We start from the raw sequence: 21,182 nt of genomic DNA, 5'->3' as shown, positions 1-21,182 counted from the left end.
TGCTCCAACTGATTGATGAGGGGTTTCAGAGAGTCAGGGCCACTCAATCTGATCATGACGCACTGTTTTGTCCTCAGATGGCTTTTGCATTGAATGTGTTTGATGCCAAACAGATTTCAATGTGTTTTTCTCTCGTCCTCTTGGTTTTTCCATCAACATTTTCCCTCTCTGCAGGTCTGACATCAGTCATTTGACATTTTAAGCATTTAAGTGGCATTTAAGGAGGCTGGAATCTTGTGTTTTTGGTGAAGTAAAGCTCAGCCTGACCAGGAGTGCTCAGATCTGTCTGTAAATGTCTCCAGTCGAAATCATTGACGAAATACCATGAGGGCTTCACAGACACAGTTGTGATCCATTTATGAGATTGTAACTGACTCTTTACAAGTTTGCACTTGTATGATTTGATGCAAAAGGTCTCTCCCATTACAATCAGGTACGATGAACCAAAGGGTGTGATTACCGATGACATAAAGTTTTATATATAAATATTTGATAGTAACATCTGGTCAGTACAATTTACATACTAGGTGTAGGGATCCATTGTCATGTTACAGTGCCAGTGTTTCCACAATATTACAAGATCTGACAGTTGTCATGAAAGAAATCCAAAAAACAATAATACTGTACAAAACAGAATCCATGCATTGTACTAAAAAAACACTAATTTAACAATGAGTTAGGTGCAGACATGAAAGATGACTATTGAAAAATATTAGCCTCTTAACTAAAACCCTGGTAATTTGTAACAATTATAAAACAAAACACTAGCCATATATAGTCACTGAACATGCAGCTCAATAAAGACCTTCTCCTATTTTCTTAGCACACTGGTGCAGGCATCACAGGAATGTCACGTTTGTGGGTAGGTAACTTCAAAAATCGCCTTGTCACTCCACCTTTTGTTTTAATGTCTATGTCTTGATTGGACCTTCTGGTGCTTGCGTGTTGGCTGAAGTTTGGCGCTGCACTCGTCACGGCGACGGTGGGGTCTTGAGGGAGTTGCAGGACCCCTGGCTCCCGCCCGTCGTGCCCTGCCCTGACCACTGAAGGGGATGGCAGACAAGACAAGTGACGGGGTCAGTCGAGGAGAAGGCAACAGGAGAGCACAACAGTTAGCTGCTCGAGGGGAGGCAGTGAGTTGGGGATGGGGTGAGGGGGGTGGAGGGGGTGGGGTTATGGAGCATCGCACGACAGCTGCAACTCTCTCGGTGGCCGAACTTAGGAGGAATCTAATTTCAGGCAAAACAGTGAGCCATGAGGCGGTACTGTGCAGGGGCGGGGAGGAGAGATTTAATTCCATTTCAGAAATGGCCTGTCGTGTTCGCTCTGCTCCCTTGTGGCTTGACGCTATGCCCCTGTCCTCAAAATGGGTTGTTACGATGCCATCCCTATGATAATCTCCTCCCTGCCTCACAGCACAGTATACCAGCAGAAGAAGAAAGGACTCAGATGCTCTAATTGAATTTCCTTTATTTGTCTGGGCTCAGTCTAATTTCTGTTTCACGTCAAGGATTGTGGGGGTGGAGGTGGTTGTGGGGGGGGGGTTGCCTAAATGAAAATTTCAAAATGGTTACGACTGGAAGAGCTCTGGCCCTCACTGTTTCTCAGTGAGCGTCTCTAGAACCAGGCATCAGCTGTTGCAAAGTGATATCAGTTGCATAGTGAAGTGTGTGTGTGTGTGTGTTTTGGTGGAGAGACTGTAACTTTGGCCTGAGTGGTTTGAAGGATGCATTATTGATGAGGTCTGTCTGTGGTCTGACTGCAGGACAGCGGCATCTCACAATAATGGCCCAAACCAGTAAAGTGTGAAAAGCCCGACGATTTAATAAAATAGAGAAAAAACAACATGCCTTCTCAGATGCTGGCCTAATGGCCAACTGGGCCTTTGAGAAAAGCAGATGTCTTCTAGCCTTTGATGACAACACAAATAAAGTATTATTATTATTCACAGTCAGATCAAGTCTGCTCAGATATAAAGGGACTTTTGACTGAAAAAGAGCACTGAACTTACTTTTCAGCATCAAATATAGTTTTGATATTCATGTTATTCAGCATTTCACAATACTGATTTTTTTAAAACAGTGTACTAACCTAGCATAAATTGTTTGTTCTAGTTTAAGAATTAAATCTACTTAAGGTCTTCCTGAGGTTCCACATAGACTTCAGACCATAGTTTATAGCCCCATTACTTGCCTAGGGAAAACAACATTTTGCATTGTTTTAGGTAGGATGAGTAACTTAAATCAATTGACATAATGGTATCCAATCCAAGATTCTACTACCTCAAGTAAGACTCATGTGTTGTGACAATAGAGCCATAATGACACTTAAAAAAGGTGTTGGGGTCCTCCTTACCTCCATAAGTGAATGCCAGTGGGCTATGGGCTTGCGAGGATAAGTCAGCATGTCATTCCAGTGGTCTCTCCCCAAACTCTCCGCCTCGTTTCCCACCCTACACACACCGATCACCTCATTGTGTCCTACCCTGTGGGAAGAAGTTGAAAACATACAAATGTACTTTAGAAAAATAATAATAATAAAAAAAATAATAAAAAAACGCCGCTCCTGCTGGGCTTGGTTGTTATCGTATCATTTCTCCAAAGGCAGGAACTGCACCCGCTCCCCAACTCTCCTCTCTGCGGATGGCTGTGAGGCCTTGTTAGCCACAGCAATGTTAATAATGTTGGGCAAACTCATCATCTCATTAAATATTTACACTGAGCAACACTGAGCAACTAAAGAGCAAGCCTCTGTGTGCACTCGCTATTGCTCGCTTTCCAAGTCAGCTCTGCCAGTACAGTATGCAAATAAACAAAAAAACAATATCAAGGCAGCTGAAACTACAGTGAGCCAATGATATAGCTATCATTTACTGTGAGAGCATTTAATGACATACTGAGCATTTAATGACTCATGAAAAGCCTACAACATTATATTATGTCACAATAAATATTACCCAACCCTTTTACATTATAGTCTGGAGATTCCAGACCCAAATCCGAAAGATTAAGGGTCTGGCCTAGCCTAGAAATCTAGACGCACCCTAGCGGCGGCAAATTAATTTGCTCAGCCTGTACGTCTAGTATCAAACCATAGGGATTTCTATTGGCTGACGCCGTGGACTCCAATCACAGCAGCTCTATTTTGTTAGAGGAGAGTCTTAAAGGCGGGCTTAACAGGATAACGACAGTCCTGTGACGGTGAACAACAAGGAAGGTGGCTATGGCTAACGAAGAGTGGTTGTTTGAATCAGCATTGGCGTCAACTTTGGAGGAGTTGGACTTGTGCTTTTCTTTGAAAGTTGAGCAACACAATGCACTTAAGTAATTCCTTTCGAAGAAGGATGCATTGCCATTTTGCCGACCGGATACGGATATGGTCGTAGCGCTGCCCTATTGCATGCCTAGGCACTTTGAAAGACAATTCTCTGCCCGCCCCTTGGATTAAGCGAGGTAAATGGTTCGATTCCAGACTATACATTTCAATGATATAGGATGGCCCGCCAGGCTAGGTCTGGCCATGAATAATGTAATGGCCCAACTTGAGGGGCGGCACCAAGCATGCATTTCAAAATGTCACTGCACGCAATTGAATAACACTATACGACCAATGTTTACTGACTGATTCCAGACTTTGAGGGAATTGGATAACACTACGACTGTCATCTGTTTAGCTCACCTCTGGCCCGCCTATATCAGATACACCGATGTGATTGGTGCACCACAATACAAGGGACATAAGTAATGAGCCTCATTATTCATTGCCAAAGTGACTCGCTGAGCAAATTCAAATTGTACTCCCGGGAGAAATTTCCAGGGTATTTACATTAAACCTTTTAGAGTGTATTCACAGCAAGCTCTGGTCAGATTGCAATGCTATACAGGAAACCTGTGTGTGAAAATTGAAATCGTCTCACCGATCATAATCCATCACAGCTATCAAAAGACTTATTTGGTCAATGTTCTCTGGGGGTACGTCAAAAACTATGGCTTCATTGTAGATTGGGTTAAGAGTGTTGCGCTTGGTCGATGTTTTTCTCTTCTTCAGTCTGCGGCCACTGCACATCAAAGAAACCTTTACATAGGGATCTGTCACAGACAGCACAGAGAGACAGACACAAGGAACAGAGAACGCGCCCAACATTAAAAAGTAATGCAGCTAGAAAAATACATTGTACACATTCACTAAATCTCAATAAGTCATTGTAATTATTCATTTATGACCAGTAAGAAGGCCAGGCCCCTTGATTATAAATGCATCCATAATCTTGAAGATTGTACACTCTTACAGTAGCTATGCACTTCTTGATACACTGATTGCAAATGTATCCATGAATCTTTTGCACTTAAGCGCTTATGCTCTTAAGCCTTATCAGTGAGTCACATAAAGGACTGTAGGCCCATGCCATCCTACCCGAGGCTCCTGTGATATCCATGGCTTTCAGATTTCTGGCTTTTATCATTGTGATGGTGAGTCGGCCCGCCGTGGGCAAGTAGCACAGGGAGAACATGAGGTCGCCCAGGTCCACGTTATCCTAAAGTAACACAAACCCAAAAGGAACAACACACAAATCCCATAGTTAAAAAAAAAATAATAGGGGGGGGGGGGGTGTAGGGGTAGGGGTGCTGTGGTGCAGTGGCAGCATCCATGCCATATTCGGGGCCAATGTGTCCACAGGGACCCGGGTTCAACTCCATCCCATGGTCCTTTCCCAATCCACCTCCGATCTGTCTCTCCCACTCATTTCATGTCTTATCATAAGTAAAGCCACACAAATAAACACAACTAAATAAATAACAGTAGCAGATTATTCTACACAGGCCTTGTTAGTTGCATTTAAGTTGGCCAGTATGTCATTAACTGCAGAACAACATATCAATCAGTAATCAACATTGTGTACTTATACTGTAGATGCTAAAACATCCCTTAATCCATCTAGTTTTCATTAAGTAGGCTGCAAGTGGGATAGGATCATGACTAATGTTTATAAACTTTTACTTTATGTAACACTCAGAAATGAATAATATACAAACATATTTGACTGCTTATTTGACTGCTGAACAGTTCAGAAGGATTTGCACCATTAACTCATTAAACTCTTGACAGGTACACTGGACCTGCTCCCAGCACAGAACAACACATGTCCATGATATCTCTTTATTCAGCATACTGCTACTGTATAGGAGGTGGTGGAGTGTAGGCCTTACCGTATGAAGTAAGGTAAGGTAAGGTGCTCTGTGTGAGTGAGTGTTATGGTGAAGGTGCAAATGAGTAAGTCCAACAGTGCAACAGTGCAATAATAAAGTCTAGAGACCAGCATAAAATAAATATGGACAGCAGCGAGTAGGCAAGGTAATATAAGAAAAACTATAGAAAAAACTATATCTATATCTATCTATATATCTATATATATAACTATATTAAGAAAAGGTATAAGTGTGGCCACAATTGCTCAGTGGGGAGAGTACACATTAAGCCCACTACTACTACAGAACTCTAGTACTACAGAACCAGCTAAACTCCAGGAACGCAAGCCTGGTCTAGCTTCACTGGCCTGTGTGGTTGTAAGATATTCCATCTTTGCAAAGAAGTTTGGGAAATGTTTATTAGAGGCAGCATAGTTTAAGCTCTACTGGTTTTAATCATTTTAATAGTATTTCAACTTCTGGATATGAAATCATTTAAAAACTTTATTTAAAATATTAATATTTGGACAATAGATCTGACTCTGGCATTACTGGTATGGTGTTCAGTGGATCACAAAGAGCCAGTAAATATGAGAAGACATCTCAGCGTACCGTGATGGATTCCTTCGCCTCACACAGGCTCGCATTTGCTCATGCAGAACCCTCACTCCAATTATCACCTGTCTGAGAATAGAGCTTAATTACGAGGGTGTCAGGTTTTCCATTAAGAGTCCCTCTGAATCACAAACACACTCTTCAAAGAAAAAAAAAGGCTGTCCCCAGCGGACAGTCCATGTATGAGCATCACATCAGGCCATGCTGGGGCGAACTGGTCCAACTGTCTAAAATGTCCGATAGGCCAGATTAAGTGGCCACAGTATCTGGAGACACACACAGTTACGCTTCGAGAACTCAGGTCGGCACTGATGCACATCATTGCTATTGATTGTTCCATGGTTTTGTTTACTCGGCATGATGTCCGTCATGCTCTGTGCAATAATGGACCAATGACTGACTGTGTTATGGGACGGCATAATGGACATGACTGGACGGATGCTGTCCATACATAAATCATAAACCAGAACGACTAGTGGAGAGTGATACACCAGAGAGAAAAAAAGAGAGAGAGGAACCAGTGTCAATTACTGATCGTATCGTAATGGATGGACCTTATTCACTCAGCCACAATTTCAACTCTCTGGCAGGATCCAAACCTGCTGCAGTGTTGAGCGTGTGGCCAGGCCAGCCATTACAAGCATCCCACCAGCTATCAATCAGGCCCTAATGAGCATGAATCCCACTTGTCTGCCGAGTGGGAAGGCTAAATGCACTTAACTGCACAATGCTGTCCGTGCCTGGTACATGCGAAGACCCTAGACATAAATCCCCTTGCTATGTCCAGTGACTCTGCTATCCTCCCAGGACCTGTTTGAAAAGCTAGTCAAAGTGTAGAGCCTAGCCCCTTCTCTCTCTCTCCCTCCCTCTCTCTCTCTCACACACTCTCTCTTTTTTTTCCCTCCCTCTCCTCCTCACACACTCAACTTTCTCCCTCTCTCAGTCCTCTACCCCTTCACCCTCCCCTCTCAGTGTTCCCCCCTCGCTGCCTCTCTGTGGGAGACACTATTCATTACACATCAGCAGAAAAGGTCACCTGGGCTCTCTGCAGAGAGCGCCTCATTATCGGGTGCGGTCACCTCCCAGAGTCTCACGCCCATTCTCCCTCTCTCCCTCTCTGGCTGCATTCATTAAACGGCTGTGGCTGGTGATGCTCACAGCCAGCAGTGGGGGAGCTAGATTGACTTTTTCTCTCCCTCAAGTCAAAACAAATCAGGGGTCAGTCACACTGCCATGAGAAATGCACAAGCTTAGCTTTTTGCTGACGCATGGTAAAAAATGATATACCTGGCCTTAAGTGGCTTAAGTGTACTTTTTCATGAAACTGTGACTAAACCTGACTTTTTCTCTTCTTGTTTTAGACTGTTCAGTAAAAAATCTTCCAATGAGCTTGTGCTTCATAAGTGGCCTTTCTTCTAAAACCTTGATCCTAACTGACTTAACATAAATAGTGCCAGTGATCAGTGCCAGCCCTGAAAAGTATGAAATTAGCACTATTTATCAATTAGGATGCATTTTCAGATGCATCACATGCCAAAACTGCAAAGGTATTGCTGTACATACACAAAGGTGCTGAAGGTCAAAAAGTACTTAAATCAATATCTACTCATTCAAGTCCAAAATCGTTTCTTAAAGCTTTAAGTTTGAGCCCAGGAGACTTGCCAGAACAATGCTGATAGAACAATCAACACCAACATGGGCGACACAATATTATATTAATTTAAAGTGATCAGTGCAAAAAGCTGACAGTGGCAATATCAAGTGCAATTCCTGGCCCACTGCAGTCCTACTTTTACTACATGTTGCTCAGCCAATGAAAAAAAGGGAAATATGCTATGATGACATTAAGCATATGCTATGCTATTTGATTAGGACAAAAATATTACATTAAATTCAGTGAAATAAATTTAGCATACCGGTATTTAACAACCCTACAGCTGAATTCTTAGAGCAAAGCGCTAACACTAAAGTAAATTCTACAGGTGCACTGTACTTGGTGGATGGTCTTGACTATGCTAAATGACTAATTGTAACATTGATAGACACTAACATAAGTAATGTCTTGGCAGCTGTGTATTTCAAAATGGCTCCCTTTTATTCAGGATGAAGTGCTGGGTGTATGAAGTATGAACCCTCTCATTTTCAGTGCATCTTATGCTGAGATGAGGTAACTGAACCTCAATATTGTCCATGTGTTACAAAAAACAATTAGCAAAAGACAGATGAGGTCTGGTCTGCAGCTGCAGAATTAAACCTCAGAACTGGAGCACACCTGTATGCCCCCATGGCACACCTGTATGCCTCCATGACAATCCCCACAGTCCATGCCCCCATGGCAGTCCCCTCAGTCTATGCCCCCATGGCAGTCGCCTCAGTTCCCTAGCCTGGGTGTTCCCATGCTGCCTTGCGCGCGATTTGATTCACACTGCTAAGGCAGCCTGGAGACCATGGAACAAATTTTTGCCTGAGATAGGGAACCAATCACAGAACAGGGGGGAAAGCAAGACGATGATGAGCTATGCACAGACGCATTTGATAGACATCCGTGGCACCCAATAAACGGATCTGGGCATTTTTTTCAAATACGAGAAAATGAACGTTTGGTTCCCAGACCACGTCTCATTGAGAAGTGGTGGCGCTAGCCAGGCTATCAGTTCCCTCAATCATAATGGCAAACGGCTGATCTCCACTGGATTTGAAAGCAAAAGGAGTAACGGTGTGTTCCCAATCCATGTTTATTTAAACAACCAGTATAAATCCACCAGTACCCGTGCTATTACAGATGTCTGTGCACTGGACTGTGTAGGGCTGCAAATAATTACTTCACATTTCACTGGCTTGATTTCCCATCGAGATTGTGGAGGGGGTGGTGGGCGGGGCGGGGCACCCCAGTGCAAATAACCCAAACACTCTGTTTTCTCATTTATTCAGAGGAGGTATTAGAGGCAGACTCATGAGAACAGATTCCTCTCCAACAGGAGTAATCCAATTACCCACTTCCATCTGCAGACTATAGGATAACAGTCGCCTCCCCTCTCATAAGCACTTAAATCAAGTCAGTGGTGAAATTATGGTCACTTGTGCTCTGTCAATGAAATTACAGCCCAGCGCTGAGGGCCACTGAAGGACTGAGAGTGAGTGAGAGAGAGACAGAAGACACTGAGAGCAGATACAAAGAGTGGAGAAAGAAAGGAAGAAAGAAAGAAAGAAAGAAAGAAAGAAAAGAGAGACAGAAAGAAAGATCGGGCAATAGATAGATAGATAGATAGATAGATAGATAGATAGAGAGAAAGAGAGAAAAATAGAGAGAAAACAGCATCTATCTTATGTGATTATCCAACTCACACCTCTCTTCCCCAAAGACTCCTACAGTCCTTGAAGGACCTCTTAATAGGCCCACAGTGCAGTGCCTGCCTGCCACCATGCAGACACTGAGAGCCAGTGAGAGTGAGAGCGAGACAGGGGAGAGAGAGGGGGGGGCGTGGGAGAGAGAGAGAAAGGGAGTGGGGTAGAGGGAGAGAGAGAGTGGGAAAGAGAGAGAGGGAGAGAGTGGGAGAGTGGGGGTAGAGGGAGAGGGTGGGATGAGGGGAAGAGAGCACAGAGGGATGGGAGAGCAGAAGAGGCTTTGAGGAGAAGAGGGAGAGCAAAGTCCCTGAATGACGCTAATGCAATCAAGCAGCGTATTAATGTTACGTAATTATGACCTGTGCATGCATCATTAAAGCTGGAAAATAGCTCATCTTACTGTGACCCCCATATCATGCCAAAGAGAGTAAGACGGTTTCATACAATGGTATAAATGTTTTATGACTATAGCAAATCTGTAAAACAATATAAGAATAATGGATAATAAAAGAGCTCCACCGGACGCTGGTTTGGTCAATTACAAAGGTTGTTACGGTAAAAGCAGCCCTGGCAGGGAAAGGCTAATTGAATATGTTTTGAATAACTGCATGATTTATAACAGACATTACTCTTTGTGGGTCACCACTGATATATTCACAGTACAGTAGACTCTCAAGCCCTTCAAAGCCCTTCTATTACTCAAAAGTCAAATATGACACCTCAAAAGTCAGAGGAGGCATTGATTGTTTGTGCACCATCTATCCCTTTGCTATGTAGCTTGAAGTGATATACAGGTTATGTTATCCCCCTTGTATGAAAGGCAGGGACACATGTTCCCAAACACTGAAACTTAGTAAATGTGGCTAGACTGCATGCCTAAAAAACTCCGCCTGTACACCTGTACTCACTCTGTAGTGATTAGCCCTGTCAAGCACACTGGTTTGAACATATTTCTTTTTTTAGAATAATTTGTGATGAAAAGTGGTTACAGTGGTCCATTACCTTTTGTCATTGGTAACAATTTCGTCTGCCTGCCAAATGTTCGCTCTTGACACATATGCAAGCCTTTCTGAGCCAGTGAATGGTATCTTTAAATAAGAAACCACTGGAAAGACTATTTCTAATTGGCTAGACATTTTTACACAACCATGTGTTTGAATGTGTCCTAATATTTTGTATTGTGTTAATAGTAGTAGTAGTGGTAGAAGAAGACAAATCAATGTGTGTGTGTGTGTGTGTGTGTGTGTGTGTGTGTGTGTGTGTGTGTTACCATCTCCAATTAAGTTGTTCACACTATGTGAATCTTTGTTACCATCTCCAAATGAGTTGTTAACATTATCGGAATCTCTAGATGTAATCCATGATGGTTGGTGGAGGTGACTCCTGACAGACCATTGCCACCCTGTAAATCATCCCCCATTGACCTTTAAAGGCTTAAAGATTAAGACGGCCTCAATCTGTTCCTCCAGCTGAGAGAAATGGATTGCCATTTGCATTGCATTAATTCAGCTGTGATTTATTTATAGCCAGCCTTTAAATTCAGCACCCCGATGAGACGGCAGAGGAAAAAAGCAGTAGAGGTGTTTAAAAAAAAAAAAACATGTGCTAACACAAAATCCGTTCACAAGACAGGGAGCAGCAGCCAATTGGCAAGGAACTGCCCTGAAGGACAAGGTCCAGCTTCCCTGTGATGTAGTGAGCACATTGTAATAACTGATCTGACCTTGAAGCTGGAGATTATCTGGCTAATGAGATTTCTAGTGAGGTGTTTTAATCAGACATAGCGGAGGGCACGGGGTCAAGTGATGAGCATGTTCTATTTCATCACGCCATTCTGAATCCATTTAATAAGCCCCTCGTTAAACAGCAAGTTTATATAAGTCGATAAATTGACCTACCGCTGAATAAGGAAGAAAGGCGCAGGGCATTTACACTCAGGATCTCTCCTGACTCTAAACTAAGTAAGAGTCTGGTGGAAGACCAGAGGCTCATAGTGGCATTTATTGAGTAGCAGATAAATTAAGAAATGTGGGTGGTAATTAACAAAAGGTCAGCTCCAGACACAAATAAGTTCAATTCATAAAACTCTTAATCTTCATCATAAGACAAACAAAATTGATCTTTTATATCTCCAGGCTTTCAATTAAGGCCTTATAGAGATAGATAGCACCTCTATGAGGCTGTGGGGCAATCAATTCAGTTGTGAGAACAGTGAGAGCAACTAGCCTCTTGTGCTGTCTGTTGTTTCAGGATGTGATTGTATATGGTTTTAATTCCAATGCTCTTAGAAAGTAGAATCACTCCAATTTTCTCTAAGCACATTCAACCAATCCAACCACACATTTCAAAGGTTTTGGATGAGCAATCACAAACGTAATTAGGGGTTGGATAATTAGAAGGCTGGGAACTTGGAATATGGCAACAATCTAGGACTCTTAATTTTTTATGTTCCAGCACACCTCAAGATAAATGAAGTGACCTTTCTATTATGCTTCAAGTTACCTCATAGGAATTGCTCAGCTGAAGTGAAAAAACCAATGAAATAATGCAAGAGTGAAATGAAAAGGGTAAAAATGACTGGACTCATACCGTACTTCTTCAGTACACACATGGAGAGGTACAGCAGGCTGCTGCTCGAGAGACCCTCATTGCACATACCTTATTCATGGTGATGCTGCACTATAAATTTAATGTGAGTTTACGATTTCAAAGTCACATATGGGAGGTTGGATATATAGCCAGGCTTCAAGCAATAATTTATGCATGGACTGTATGGCTGGTCGTCCTGTGTCCCTATCTCACTTGTCCCCTGAGGTGTGGCCCAGTTGTGGGGGGCCTGAAAGTGCCTGATGTCACTCCATCTCTTTGAAACCAACCTCTGGGTCACAAGTGAGATCCCAAAGAACAACATTAGACAACTCACTGAAGGGCATCCCAGGAGTCTTCAGAATTATAACTCTCAAAAGGATAGAAAGTTTGTCCTACACAGCCAAGCAGCATGTTACATGTCAAAGTTTCAGAGTGGTGAACTCCGATAGGCATGTTCAACAGAAACATGTGCAATGTATCGGAATTCTGCTTTGACTGAAAGAAAACCCTTATGACAGACAGTCTGATCATATTTTCTGTTTGTTTACAACTGAGGATTTCCATGGCGATGATGCCTATGTTCAAAAAATCTCTTTGAAGAGCTCTTAATCGCTGGGGGCGTGGATGAGTGAGGATAGAAGTGACAGTTGGAAGGTGATTCTTCCATTCTCTCTCCCGCATCCCGATGCTGTTGAGCAACAACAGAACTCGCCCACATATTCATGTCACAGCCAACTCAGACCTGCTATTTCAGATTTAGGTCACTTCTACACACGCTTCCTGGTGCGTGTGATCATTAAATATTCACTCCTCTCAAAGTATATTTTTATAATACCCCATGTGAAGCAGTGGGAGGATTGGTGGTGGTGGTGGGGGGGATAAGAGAGTAAATAACTGCACGGAAGCATCAGAAAGAATCCGAATCGGAGTCAGAAAGAATTTTGCAGGCATTTGAGGGGAGCCCTTCTGCTTTTCAGAATGGGGCAGAATCGGCCGAAGCTCATGTGCAGGTTTGCAGTGAATCTCATGAGCTTAGCAGCCAGCTGTGCATGGATGAATGGATAGTAACATGGACCAGTCCCCGCTCCACTCCACTCCTTTTTTGGAATGGTGGGCCTCTGCTGGGAACCCATGGGGTTGGGGAGGTGAATATAATCCATTCTGACTGTGGTCACTAAGCACTGCCTAATTAATTAGCGGATGACAGGAGTGCCCCCCCCTCCCTCTATATTTAGAGGAATGAAACGTTGGCCTGATGGATAGCCCACAGAGGGACTGGACTCAGGGGCCTACCTGGACTCTGTCTAGGTCAGGGCTGGTTCGGTTCATATTGGTGCAGACCCGGAAGGAGCCTAGTGGAGTGCACTGGCCTCATTTCTTTGTGCTAACCACTTGAGGATGGAGTTAAGTTGTCTAGGTGAGATTGATTATCAAGTAGGCTTGGAGATGAGGACTCACATAAGTCACAATTTGCGCTGCCATGTTGTAGAGTGTTATATTTGGGATGTCAGCAGCACTCAGATGTCTTTATCTCATTCTTGAGTCGTGTTGCACTCATCAAAGTGATGGCTATCTTAAACCAGAACCGTCATCAAATTAGCACAGTCCACAGGCTTTGGAAGTCTCACAGTGTCTCTCTACAGCTCTCTGTAATGGCATGCTCCACTGAGATCTCCACTGGGGACTGGGCTTGTCCTTGGTTTGCTTGAGGTGGAAATTCACAAAGCTCATTTCCTTTGATCAGGAGAGCACAACCAGATTACCTATGGCTACTGGAGTCAAACAGACACTAGAGCCCTTCCTCTATACCACTCATAACACACTAAACCCATACTAGAATGCAGGCCAACTGCTAACAAGGTTAATACTTTGATTTCCATGTCGATGTATTCCATGTGTTGTATTGAGACTTCAATATCCAAGAAAAATCACTGGCATAAAAAAAAAAACACATTTGATTCTATTAGCTACATTACTGTTCAATCAATTGTCAAATCAATTATCTCTTTATTCTTGCATGTCTACCCCAGTAAATAGCTTTTTTTTTCCCTTAAATTCTCTGAAAATCATGCCTGACAGCTCCGTCAATAGACAGAGTGTTTTCATTGATCTCCTTTGAAAATCAGTGGCCAGCCATGTGCATATGATAGTGCCTGACACATTCAACCCCAGCGATTCCCTGCAGCGTATTGACTGCTGACCGGTGCATACCTCTGCGGTGTGTGTGGAGAGCGTGACGGATGGGCGCTACTCACAGAGGTGACATAGAGGATGTCCCTGCACAGCCGGGTCTCTTGCGGGAAGTCGGGCAGGTCCAGGAAGTTGTCCACCACAACTTGACCGATGATGTCGTGCCGTGAGAAGCGGTCAAAGTCGTAGACGCTGAAGTGCAGCTTGCGCATGGGCAGCTCACCGTAGGCCACTGGGAACAGGAAGACCTCGTCGAACACGGGGTTCAAAGTCTTGCGGTGCACCTTGGTCTGGTGCTTGGTCTTCCGCTCGGGCAGAAGGTAGATCTTGACGTAGGGGTCAGACGTGCCCGAGAAGTCCTTGGCGGGCAGGTCCTCGGCCCGGTGGATCTTCACGATGAGCTGCTCCAGGTCGCAGTCGTACTTGAGGACGAAGTGCAGCCAGCCACAGCCGTCCGGGTGCCGCTCGTCATCAGCGTCCACCGAGCGCTGCTTGTACAGCTCGGGCTTGATGCGGCCCAGCGTGGCCAGCGACTCCTGCCTCTGGAACTGGGCCATGTTGAAGTCGGGGTTGGACAGGTTCATCTGCCGGCGGATCGAGTTATGCCTGTCAACCACAACAATAAAGAAGTTCAGTGTACTTTCATCTGCGGCAATAACAACTGTTTGTTAAATATTTTATTAATTAAAATAAGACATTGATTTTTTTCCTGTCTCTTAATTTCTTTAATTTCTTTTAAATCATATTCTTTATGTGATACACATTTTTATTTGTTGTAGCGCTTAGATTTGAATGTATGAAGAATGGTCTATGTTTCTTTATGCTTGTACAATATTGTGATTGTCATTTTTCTACTTCAGCTACAGCATACATAATGTGGAAGTTGTACAGCTGGTGACCTGTCTATGGTTTTACCTGTCCACTTGCAAGCTACTAAGTGCTGATCGCGATCATAACATTCACATTCACATTCAGACAGCCAGGGGGACGCAGGGTTGCTGTAGGTATGGAGTATAAGCAGACAGGTAGGCTGCCATTAGAGGAGCTGAGCTGCCTAGCCCTGTCTCTGGTAGGAGGGTCATGAAGGGTCAGAGAGCTGAGAGACTGACCGTACAGACGAGGTGGGCTCTGTGATCTGGCGCTGCACGCGTGGGTTGTGGCGCATGTAGTTGGCCTTGGCCTTGCTCTGGGCCTCCAGGTGGATGTCGGGCGACGTGTGGCTGATCTTCATGGCCGACTCGGGCAGCAGCGGCGGCACCGTCGGGCCCGCGGGCTCCTTGGTGCAGCAGTCTTGGCTGTAGTCCAGCTCGGCGCCGTCCTCCTCGCTCAGCACCGGCTGCTGCTCGCCCTCCTTGGGGCCCGAGGGGAAGAAGCGCTCGCGCCATGGCACCCACCAGAGCTTGTAGGACACAAAGACAGAGACCCCAAAGAGGGCCAGGCCACAGGTGGTCACCAGCAGGGACAGCAGGCTCACCGACACATCTGTGGACAGGAGAGGGAAGGGAGGAAGAGAAATGGAGAGAGAGAGAGAGAGAAAGACAGAGAGAAAAGAATGAGAATACAAATGAGACTTGTCATTTGGGTTGATAGCTGTGGGGGAAGAGAATCTTAATTGGAGAGCAGGAAAGGAGAGGAGTTGGATGGATGGATGGCGTAGTTTCATTTATCAGTTAGTATCCCTTGGACAGTGGACTAGCCTACACCTGCACTGTTTTGAAGAGCAAAGTAAGTCATTGCCTTGGACAGGATAGCCAATACTAATATGCAGAAAAACCCACATATGATGTACAACCCTTCTCAATGCAATGGCTCTGAATCATGCCTCAGAGATATTAATGAATGAATGACTCACAGGCTGGTCAGCCTAATACCAGGAGCCCACTTCCTGCTTCATATTTAGAATATCGGAGCTCAGATTTAGTCACGAGCTAAACAAATGGTGTACCATTTCACATGCTGATACACCAACACTGGAGCATACCAGTGGACAAATCACTATGAGGAATATGACTGATTCTACTACACAAGTCTGTTGTGACTTGATTCACCAAAACAGACGCATGTATAATATGATTGAGATGACAGACGCAGGTATAATATGATTGATATGATTTAGCTTTTGCAATAATGCCCCCCCCCCCCCCCACACACACACACAGACACAGACACACACACACACACACACACACACACACACACACACACACACACACACACACACACACACACACTATTGCTGTGCATTTGCTTGGGAGACAAGGTGGAAAAATGTGCAGATATCAGACTAATTTACCTACCGCTGTCTTGCTTACTTAATTAATAGAATGCTATTTTTTACATGTGTGGCTAAATTAACTATTACATTTAACTCACAGCAGCCATACAGGGCCCAAGAACAGCATTAAGATCAACAACTGCCTTTGCCTCAAGCGATATGACATAGACAACAACAACAACAACAACAAAAAAGAGTTATCTCTGCTCTGATCTCATCAATGTTGTACTTTTTATAGGGCTCACTAGACCTTTGTGGTCCCTCTGGGTGGAACTCAGAATTAACACAAAACTCTGGGGTGTGAACAGACCACATTTTGAGGGAAAATCTTTAAAGTGTTTTTTTTTGGTGTGTCCTAAAGCCACGATGACAGAGATGTATACCAAAAGCAAACTAAATACACAACAGTCTTGCTGAGAAACAGTCTACAATCAGACCAGAGGGCTTGTTGTGCAGTCTAAAGACTGGTGAAAATATGCCTTGGTCCTTTCCTAATCATTATCATCTTCCATCAAAACATACTACTCCAAAATGGTCCTCTGGGCCTTAAGTGCTTGACCTTTCTTTTTGATGCAAAATCATTTGATTTGTAGAGTGCCCCGTATGTAGTTTTGGGTCTAATCAACATGCGCACCATAGGTTTGAAATCAAGGGTCTTGTTCGTCACCGAATAAGATGCTGGTTTTGTTTGTGTGTTTTAAATATGTATCTAGGACACCTTCAATTTCATCACTGCTGTCTGCTAGTTGTTTGGATAAAAATAATTTTCCTTATTCAGGATCTATGAATCCATGCAGTCGCTGTGTCAGGGATCTTTTTTAAACCAGGAAATAATCATCTTGACATTACCCTAACCCTCTAGACACTCTGAAGTAATCTCTAAGAAACATAAATAAATAATGTATGTCCTGCTGGACCGTTCCCAGTAACTGCACATTCTACCACAGTTCTGTGGGATGTCTCAAGTGCAGCAACATCTTGTACATATTTATGCCCACTACCTTCTGTAGACAGAGACATTCAGTGTTGTTCATTACACATATAGTATAATTACAGTAACACAAGGGTTAGGCAGCTTGGGACTCTCAGAGAACCTCAACAATTATAACATGCAAGACAGAGAATTCCACACTCGGCACTGAGGGTTTTATTGTTTATTATACCTTGGCCACAGACATATTACTTTTGAGCAATACTCTAGTGTATTCCCAGACCTAATTCTACCAATAGTCTAGCGTAGACTAACTTTTCAACAGAACTACCCTAAGCAGTTTCTATTCCACTATTTTAAAGTTTAGACATCACATACAGTAATCACATACAACAATTAATATTAATTATTAGTGTTTTATAAAAGTTTTCTATCTACTGTGAACTATTTGTGCCTTGTTTAGTTTGTTTGCTTGTCATATTTGTTTTTTTAGGATTTTAATTTACACCTTTGCATTTTTGTTATTCTAGTTACTGATTTGGTTTATTCCTCTTGCTGTCTTTTGTTTTTCATATTTGGATTTTTAGATTGTTGTTATGTTCACCACTTGTCTAAAACTTTTATCTGTGGAGACAAGGTGACATCTCTACTCTTGAGATATACTTTTGAACTAGGAAAACATCTCTAAGCTATGAACCAATTCTTTCAGATATGAGACACCATCTAGAATCATAAAGACATACATTCTTGAAAGTGGAAGCTTCAAGGCTGACCATTACTTTTTAAAGAATTGCACTACAGAACATCTCAGAGAGAACATCTTTTGATAAAAATATAGGTCTGAACCGAACAACAAACAATAAGGTATTTAGCTCAAGGTTCCCGTGTGATTAAATAAACTGTTTCTGAGCGTTTCGATATTGATCTTCAAAACAAAAGAACAAAGATTTAGAGAGCCAGTTTGAGAGTGGAGAATAATTGAAAAGTTCAAGTCACAACTGTCAAGCCCTCTCCACCTTCCCTCAAATATCACCTACAAACAGTAGCCTCGGGTCTTAAGTATGAAGTCACACGTTTCTTTTTATTTGGAGCAGATGAGACTAAATATACACAATTCATGAGGCCTGGCATATGGACTGCTTCCATGCCTTAGAGACCTCATTCTCCCAGCGTGGCTCCCAGTGAAATACAAGGGAGCTCTCATGCTGAATTCATACAGAGAAGAGCGGGCAGTTAGTCTAGTAGTATATTAATGGCCTGCTGAAGAGAGATGGGCCTCCATCCCAAATCACAAAAATCAGTGAAATAAAAACAAATGTAGGTACAGTACTTGACACACGTTCTAAACCAGTGGAGGCATTAACAAGAATTCGACATACTGCTTGCAGTTGTCTTGTATTCTTTTTACAAGACTTAAAAAGTGGTCCTTCAACACATTACCTTGAGAGAACACAGGATGAACTGATACAATGAACTCATCAAGCCTAAAGTCAATTCCATTTTGGCGGCAGCAGCATAAAGGGCAAAAAATTTTAATGTCTTTGACTTGTACTCAAGCACCCAATTATTACTTGTCAAATGAGACTCCCAGGCAGTTGGACTCCGATACTGTCTAGTGCCAGTAGATTTCGGCCACGCTTTGGATACTATTTGGATATGAGTGATATCACTTTGAATACCATCACTCTTTTTGATCTTGAATTCTCACTTACTTTGAACACTGATTCCAAGTTATTTCTCCAACTCACTCAGCAATGCATCTTTCTATTGTAAGTCCTATCTATCTAATCTATCTATCTATCTATCTATCTATCTATTTGTATATATCTAGGCTATCTATCTTAGATGTATTGACTGTGTACGTTAGGGCAAACATATCATTAACCTCTGACAATGTGGCTCTCCCATGAGATTCATTATGGATTTCTACAACAAATTCTCTGTGTTGTGGGTGGTGGAACCTTCCCACCCACCAAGTGAGCGCGCCTGAAAGGAAACGCCCATCATCTATAGAAAGGGCAGTCTCAGCTGTTGCCTTTCATTAAAGCCTAGTTTAATATCTCTTGGGAGAGAAGCTCAACAGTCATGGTTCAATACCGCCTCAGCAGTAAAGCACAGTGCATGTCAATAGCAGAGAGGTTGCGAAGGACTGGCCATTTGTGGGCTACACAGAGAGGGTGGGGCTGATGGCTCCTCACCACTCTCTCCCGCAACGTTCCATTATCAAGCTGGAAGTGAGAAGGGCATGAGTGCCGGGGCTGTGAGGAGGAGATGTTTATGTTGCACACAGCACACCATCATTTCACATCATGAACTCGACTAGCCGGCGCTGTATGAAAAAAAAAGTTGTTGGATGGATACAGTAGAAGCCTTCAGCTTGCATTAGTGTATGCCACTTGGCATGAGCACCACTGGCCATGGTCCTGAAAAAGGGCCTCTGACATTTTTACAGTTGGTTCACTTGGAATATAATTCACCTACTGGTATCTTTGTTGAGATTATCTGACAATGATGGTGAAAGCAAAAGCAATTAGAGGAAGTGATGTATAAGATGCTACACCTTAGTTTCCCTCCATGAGTACACACAAAGGGATTGACTGAAAGATTTAGCAGCAGGAGTAATAATAGTCCTGCACAGCATCCATCAAGTCATCCATACACACATACAATAGCATATACCGGTATGTCACGTACATTAAAAAAGGACACAATTCTAACCAGTCTAGATGAATAGCTCACAAATGTAAGGGAAACAATGTTTAAATTGAACATCCAATAGAAAAGGATCTCATGGTTAAATTGTGTTTAGAGATTATTACATTTCCCCCGTGTTGGCTGAAGTAACTTTAGGGAACTGCTTTAATGCATATTCACTATGTTGTACTGACACATAACACAGATATGTCTTATTTGAGGATTCGCTGATCGTAGGGTGGGGCTGTCTTCTACCCCTAACAGACAAAAAAAAGACAAATTCGACACGTTCTGTCTGAAACGTGCATTAAGATTGATTCAGAAACCCAAATCACTAACAATATATTGTTAGTGTTAGATTTTTAACAAGAAGTGTTTGCTAAACAATTACATGCTTAAATATTAACAAAAGTACTAGCCTACATTTGTTATTAAAGTTGGAAAACTCGCTCATTTCAATTCTAAACAATAAAAGCCTGATATTATGTCGAATAAATTCGCTCTTGTTACCTGACTCAATTCGAGGTCTTGCAAGATTTCGGAAATAATAAATGAAATCCAAACAGTTATCGTTTTGCACTTCCCCCTTTGAGCAAAGATCCGAGAGCAGTTCCAGCGCCTTTCGACAGATCTCATCCTCTCTGTCTGCAGGCATTTCCCCCCAGCATCCTTCTGGATTGACGGGGTCCTGGGCGGCTCCACACCTCTCCGCTCGTTTATTTCAACAGCGATACCCAGCACTTTGCAACTCCACGCATGCCAAAGCGCGCTAAGCATCAGCCGAGTCTGTCCTAAAGCCAAATAAATGTTGATTCAAGTATTTAATAGTTTTACTATTGAAATGAAACTTGCAAAGGTTTTCCAGGAAAGTGCAACTGGTTGTATGCCTGTGCAGCTCTGCAAACGTCCGTAAGACTGCTGTTTCTGCTGGAACTGAATGGTAGACTGACGCTCATGAATGGGTAGCTCCGACTGCGCTCTCTTGTTTCTTAATGTTAAGGCTTTGGGGAATCCCGTTTTCACTCAGCTGGCTTCTATACCACAAGCCGAAAGTGATTCTCTCACATTTATCCAAAGAACCGCCCATTCCAGTATGCTAATGAGATGGATCATTCATATGTTTTTGTCAGCCTGCACTATTTCAAAATACTTGAAAGTTGACTTATTCGATTCATACTTGCTTGATTATTTTCTTTTCTTTACTTTTAGTATAGCATGAGGGATATTTATGACATTCTGGATTGCTATTTGGCCCCGCATCTCAAGGTTTGTAAATGACTAATCAGGATCCTGACATATTTCTACGCATTGCCCACTGATGGTAAAACAACCAATCCAGTATTGTGAAATAACGCGA

At 43.0% G+C, this 21,182-nt stretch overlaps 1 protein-coding gene across 2 annotated transcripts; it reads right to left on the bottom strand.

Moving 5' to 3' along the window:
* Positions 1-451: 451 nt before the first annotated feature.
* syt9b (synaptotagmin IXb) lies at positions 452-20,797 on the bottom strand. Of its 2 annotated transcripts, XM_048257138.1 has the most exons (8): positions 20,336-20,797; positions 15,035-15,407; positions 13,991-14,531; positions 4,414-4,534; positions 3,917-4,088; positions 2,356-2,485; positions 1,851-1,910; positions 452-1,043 (listed from the first exon to the last, which is right to left on the bottom strand). In XM_048257138.1, exons 1-8 carry the CDS (start codon positions 20,478-20,480, stop codon positions 972-974), a joined length of 1,614 nt encoding a protein of 537 aa, XP_048113095.1. In that variant the 5' UTR covers positions 20,481-20,797; the 3' UTR covers positions 452-971. The 2 variants fall into 2 exon arrangements, with proteins under 2 accessions (XP_048113095.1, XP_048113096.1); XM_048257139.1 differs by lacking the exon at positions 1,851-1,910.
* Between the last annotated feature and the right edge of the window lie 385 nt (positions 20,798-21,182).

This window comes from Alosa alosa, chromosome 11 (genome assembly GCF_017589495.1).
Source record: "Alosa alosa isolate M-15738 ecotype Scorff River chromosome 11, AALO_Geno_1.1, whole genome shotgun sequence".
NCBI classification, from domain to species: domain Eukaryota; kingdom Metazoa; phylum Chordata; class Actinopteri; order Clupeiformes; family Clupeidae; genus Alosa; species Alosa alosa.
Note: the sequence above shows the minus strand (reverse complement) of the source record. Positions and strands in the feature narration are given on the sequence as shown.